This window comes from Ailuropoda melanoleuca, chromosome 1, assembly GCF_002007445.2.
Source record: "Ailuropoda melanoleuca isolate Jingjing chromosome 1, ASM200744v2, whole genome shotgun sequence".
Classification (NCBI taxonomy): domain Eukaryota; kingdom Metazoa; phylum Chordata; class Mammalia; order Carnivora; family Ursidae; genus Ailuropoda; species Ailuropoda melanoleuca.
In genome coordinates, this window is record NC_048218.1 from 145,100,388 (window position 1) to 145,106,639 (window position 6,252).

General features: G+C 38.0%; 1 protein-coding gene across 2 annotated transcripts in view; it reads right to left on the minus strand.

The window, feature by feature from the left end:
* Positions 1-1,571: 1,571 nt before the first annotated feature.
* The window catches only part of LOC100466658 (serum paraoxonase/arylesterase 2), a 28,287-nt gene continuing 23,606 nt past the window's right edge, over positions 1,572-6,252 (minus strand). For both annotated transcript variants that reach the window (XM_034667914.1, XM_034667917.1), the window contains exons 7-9: positions 3,692-3,773; positions 2,825-2,953; positions 1,572-2,204 (exon numbers count right to left, since the gene is read on the minus strand). In XM_034667914.1, the coding sequence (XP_034523805.1) occupies positions 2,046-2,204; positions 2,825-2,953; positions 3,692-3,773 (370 nt within the window). In that variant the 3' untranslated portion in view covers positions 1,572-2,045. The remainder of the gene's footprint in view (positions 2,205-2,824; positions 2,954-3,691; positions 3,774-6,252) is intronic.

The following is a 6,252-nucleotide window of genomic DNA, read 5'->3' on the forward strand; positions in this document are numbered from 1 at the left end:
TTTGTGAAAAACCAAAAGGATAGTCAGATAAACCTATTGTCACTGAACAGGACGCCAGGTTAAAAAGCAAGAAAACACTCACACTCCTGCGGGACCTGTATCCACCTAGTGGTGACATATCCCAATTGCAGTTTGAGTCCTTTTGAGTACTTGACTTAATAACCAACCAAACTGTTAAACTCAGTATTTGATCACAATAAGATCACCATATATAAATGCAGTCTTTATGCTTAGACAAAACAAAATCCCTGATCCATAGAGGCCAAAATCAGAGTGTATTTTAAAATTTTTTTTGTATTTCTAAGATAAATAATAGATGAGCTCCTAAAAATTATATTTACTTTTGTTAAAATAAAATTTCTAATAAATACAACAGAAAACAAGTTAATTTTATACCTATTGTATTCTGCTACTTTTCATGAATGTAGGTTTTTAGATAGTCACTATTATCATCTAAAATCTAATATGCCTCTTGGTTTTGGATCTCTGGTTTACAATATTTAATCTTGCTTTATTTGTCTGTGACTTATATTTTTTTCTATGGATAATGAAAACGGCAAAAAACAGGAATTATTTTACCATGAAACAGTTTCAATATACATTAGTCAGAGACCATTTTAAAATGTAAATAAAATCACAGGTCAAGGAGACAGTGGCCAAGGTTAAGAACCGTTCTGCAGTTTACATTTAAAAGTTACTAAAAGATTCATTGAAAACCAGAACTCAAACTGATACCTAAAAAAACAGAAGAAACTCTACAATAGGCAAAAGTAAATAAGAGATCCTCATTAGCTGCATGGCAGTGCCTTCCCGTGGGTGACCTTCCAGCCTGTGTGGCATCGGAACTAGAGGCAGAGCCCCCCCTCACTAGGTGTGTGACCTCGAACATCTGTGAAATGTTAACAGTTATGTAATATCAATACGTACTCCCTCAGGACTGTACTTAGGATTCCATGAGGTAATGAAGGTGCCATTTTTAATGCATTACTTGGCAATTTAAGGAACTGGCAAATATTGTCATGATAATGATGCTGAAAATGGGAAAAAAAGAAGTATGAGAAGCAAAGTGCCTTGGTAAGTTACAAAGGATAGGAACACACGCAAGTCTCTCTGCAGGGCTTATGCTGATTTTACAGGACGTTTAATGAGAGGAAAGAACTCTCCTATGGGAAGCAGACACCCTTGGCCCTGACCCCAGCATTGCTAGGACTAACCATGCGGCCCCGGACAGCTGACTTCATCTCTCCCAGTGAAGTTCATGGTTGTGTTCAATAGGGTGGTGGCATGACCTGCTGGCTCCAACCCTTTATCTCCTCTTTGTAGGTGAGGTGGGCTGCCATTAAGGAAGAGAGCGGAGGGAGAGCTCCATACACACTGAGAATTGGAGTTGTTATATTTAGTTGATGCTTTGTTCTGTTTTATTCCAATAAAGAGCTCATTTACATTCAGCTTTCAGTGAAAGAAATTAAGGCTGCCATGCCTGCCTATCCCAACGAAAACCCCACGAGGAAGGAGCCACTTTCCCATTCCCCTCCTGAGGACATGCCTTAAGAATGAAGCGACAGGCCAAATTCGGATTTTAGTTAGCTTTTAATAGAACTCCAACGCATTAACAGTAAACAAAGATGTAAGTACAAAACATCCGAATGTCACCTATCAGTAGTTCTGAACACTCACAGTGGTCACCCTGTTGGAGCTGAGGTCATTTGTATTTTCAGGAAATACAGTCTACCCTGTTTCGGTGGAATGTGTGCTCTGGCCATTGGAAGGCAGAGACGAGGTTTCCTTTGTTCAGTGAAAATCCACTTTACCGGAAGCAGCTGTCTCCTCTCTCCTTCACTCCACATTTTTAAAAACTGTCCCTTTCCCTTCTGTGTTAAAAGTGCTATCAGAACTGAAGGGGCCTTTCCTTACCGAAATAAAATTAACTATACAGGTCATACATTTCTGGGCCCATTTCGCCGGTTAAATTCCCAAACAGTTAGCAATTCATAGAAAAGTAAGTGTTAAAAGAAGTTAGCACACTTGCATACCAAAAGTACAATTCAGAGTTCACAATACAGGGCTCTGTGATATAAAGTGCCTATGAGCAGCTTCCTATCATATACTGAGGCTACAGAACTTCCCTGGAGAACAGATCCGTTGTTGGCATAAACTGTAGTCACAGTAGGCTTCTCAGATAGAATGTTCTGGATGCGGAGAACCTATTGAGGGGATACAAAAGATTAATACCGGACCACCATATACCCATGTCACTCAATCACCAATAATCCCTGTCTCCCACAACGACACAATGATTAAGAGGACATGCTGTTGAAAACAGCAGTTACCAATCTTTTTAATGTTAAAATGAAAGTACTTTTTTAAGCCTTCAAAGAAAGTACTTTCTTAAACCATCTAGCTACTGTATGCCAACACAGGATTTCGGGTTATTATAGTAATTGAGCATTGATGGAAATACTTCCACACTACGCTAGCATGAACAGAAGTCATGTCATGTGGGGAGCTGACAATAAGCCAGGTATTTAAAAACATTGCCAGTCTACCACATGAGGAGGGTACATGTCTTTATAGAAAATGCCTTTTTGACTAGTTTCCACCATAATTTAATACATCAAAAGATTATCTTTCCAGAAGTATTTGAATAAGTGAAATTCTGCCAATTATTGGCTTAAAGCACTTACAAAATCACTGCATAAGCTTATTGTAATATTGGTTTAAAATGACTAAACAAACTATCCCTGTGACAGTTCACTCTATTATTAGTTCAAAAGGACTTGAATAATTAAAGTTGAAAAATTAAGGTTTAAAAGAACAGAAAAACCTCTGATGACGGAGGATTGTTCGGGTCATAAATGAAGAGCTTCTGGCCATTAGGATGACAGCCTACCAAGATGTCCCCCGAGGAAGGATCGATAGATAAATTGTCCACCAGCGTATCCAACTTGAGTACCTTCCAGAGGAAAAAATGTCAATATCTAAATGACTTGAGAAACTTGATTAAATAATTTAGGGCTAACCTTTCTTGCCTCTCTACATGTGGGAAAATTATACACAGCTCCCTGCGTCCACCCTTTTAACACCAATAAGGCTCAAACTAAATTTAATAAACTGGTTTAGAGCCACTTTTCATCCTCCCTGAAATTAAGAAAGTTAGGGTGATGATCAATCTAAAAAATGAACTCCTTTTCCTTTAAAAGATGCACAATGATCAGTTAGCTCAAGGAACTCATTCAAAGCCAAATAGGAAAATCTTAATCAATCTAAAATATGTGTTGTCAAGCAGGAAGAAAATAATAATGGTGTGGAACCCAATTTCTACCTTCATTTATTATTGAAAGAGCTGACAATGTGCATAAATCTTCATTTCAGAATTCATCTATTAGTCTTTTCAATTGTGAAAATTCTTATTGGAATTCATTGGGTCCCATCAGTACTTCATGGAATGGGCTCTAAATCTGATGCCGATATCACTCCCAACCCTCTGCTGCATGTAATCAGTCAGTCCTTGTGATTGCTGGGGACAGGAGGCTTGGCCTGTTGTAGGGAGGTAATATTTAAAAACCCAGAATAGCAACCCTGGCATCATATTCTGTTCTAAGGTGAAGTACTGTTATAATACAGTGTAACCACAAAATTACAAAGCATAATAGGTTAATGTCTCCTTTATATATGAAAATCAGTATTTTACCTTCAATTGAGTTAAATTCATATTAGGGTGCTTTTCCAAAACATGAATTTCGTGAGCCAGTATATCAGCAACGTAGATGTACCTTTGCAGAAAGGACACATTGGTTAGAGTTCCATGCCAATATAAAGCGTCATTAATACAGTATGGAAGAATAAGTCTTAATAACCTGCCAAGAAGTTAATCAATGATGGGCCCTCAAGGAATGCTTGATAAAGGTCAATTTTTATTTAAAAAGTAAGCTTTCAAAATCAATTCATTGTTGCTACAAACAATCATGGAATTGTTAAATTATTTCTCAAAAGCTTTGTAAGGGGGAAAGTAATACAGAACATTATTTTGAATACAAAGTCTGTGATATTTGCCACCGAAAGGACAACAAAACCAATGTCTGGCTTCTGAAAAAAAGCTTTTATATTCCATGATATAATTTGATATTTCTAGGTATCATGTTCACGTAGAAATATACGGTACGCAACAGAACACACTTTATTAATAGTCATTCATACTTAATAAAATATTTATTAACATATTGAGAATTTTCAGAGTAAGAGATAGGTATCTATTCAGAATAATCTGTCTACATCTAAGGAGGTGAATTAATGGACTACTTTACGGTAATTTTACTCATTGAATTGACCCTTCCACGGCAACCGTTCTGTTGAGCCATTATCATGTGTAAAGCCATGAGCTCAGTATTGTGACGACATAAAGAAGAGGAAGCCTTTTCCTACAAAGTTTAGAGTGTGTTGGGATGATCAGACTGGTTTGTACCCATGAAACAAATAATACAGCATGACTGGGAGCACGAGAAAGATTTCAGGCCTAGAGACCAAAGAAATATCTAACTCCTGAGAACACAGAAGGCTTCACAAAGGAAAGGCATCTGCAGTGGCTGTGGAAGAAGAGACTGGATTTGAGGAAATGAGGACAAAGCACCTTCCAGGCAGAAAAAAAAAACATGTGAGCAAAGGCACCAGGGTAAGAATGAGAGAGGCATATTTGCAAAATAATGAGTTCTTTGTCTAAAGCAGGGTAAGTATGAAAACGGTCAAAAAGGGAGGTTGAAGCTTGCCTATTAAAGCAAGTCCAACCCTTTAGCTTGCCTCCATTTGATAAGCAATTGGGTCGCACTGAATTTTTAGAATAACAAAGTGGCATAATAACAAATGGTTAGTTCCATTCAACAAGTACTGAACATTTGCTTTGCACCTGGCAGGGCTCGGCAGGGAGGAGTCAAAGACAGAGCGGCAGCCCCCTCTCTCTCGGAGGGCCTTAAAGGCTCGTGGAAAAGAGCAAGACAAAACTGGCAGCAAGGCAGAAAATGTCAGTGGACTGAAAACAAGTTGGAAGAAAGTCTACTAGTCTAGCCAGAGAGGATGAGAACCTAAAGGGGGCAGGCATCAGTGGGAAAGGAAAGGAGACGAGGATGATGGCTCCCTTGCGGGTTGGCCCAGGAGGGTGAAAAGAGAAGGAGTTAGAGCTGAATCCCCTTTCGTTATTATTTATTGTTTGCAGCTCGGGTGCTGGAAAGTTGAAACTCATAATTCAAAGATGAGAGTTGGGGGAGAAAAACAGATTTGGCAAGAGAGTTACAGACAATTTAAATGATCCTACATTCACCTTCTATAATCAACAAGAAGGAGGAAATTGTGTCATGAAAAAAGACATTTCGTTGTCAAGGAATGCCAAATTTATTTCACGTCATATTTGTTGGAGTTTAAATTGTTCAGTGTGCTAAAGGTAGTACGAGGGGAGGTTAGTAAAATTTAATATCCTTTCTATATGTTATGGTTGGACGTATAGAAACAGTGAGATAATTTGGGAGGGGGGCCATTTGGCAATATTGATTACAGTTACCATTGAAAGGGGTCACTCTTTGACTAAGTGGTTCTTTTTTTTTTTTATATTATTATATTATGTTAGTCACCATACAGTACATCCCTGGTTTCTGATGTAAAGTTCGGATTCATTAGTTGCGTATAACACCCAGTGCACCATGCTATACNCTATACGTGCCCTCCTTACTACCCATCACCAGTCTATCCCATTCCCCCACCCCCCTCCCCTCTGAAGCCCTCAGTTTGTTTCTCAGAGTCCATTGACTAAGTGGTTCTATTTTGAGGGTTTTGTTCTATAGAAACACTTGCACAAATGTGCAGTGAGGAAGGGCTCAGAGCTAGCCCGTGCCCAGCTGGCACTCGAACCCAGGTCTGTCTGTATCATCCCCAAACCTGAAGATGGATTACGCTGCAATGCTCCCTTCAGGAGTTGTTCCTTAAAAATATCTGGAGAAGCTTCGGTGGTAAATGAGAAGTACATTTTTTGTAAAAAAAAAAAAAAAAGAATAATATGCAGCCAATAAAACAAAGATGTATTTATTTAAAAGGAAACACCAACCTCACACTTTAATATGTATATGTAAATATGACCCCAGTTCATAAAAATTTATATTTACAAAATTAAATTCTATAATGATACATACCAAAATTTAGATATTGTATGTAAATATATAATATATGTGCTTAGTATATATTATATATTACATATAAACATTATATATA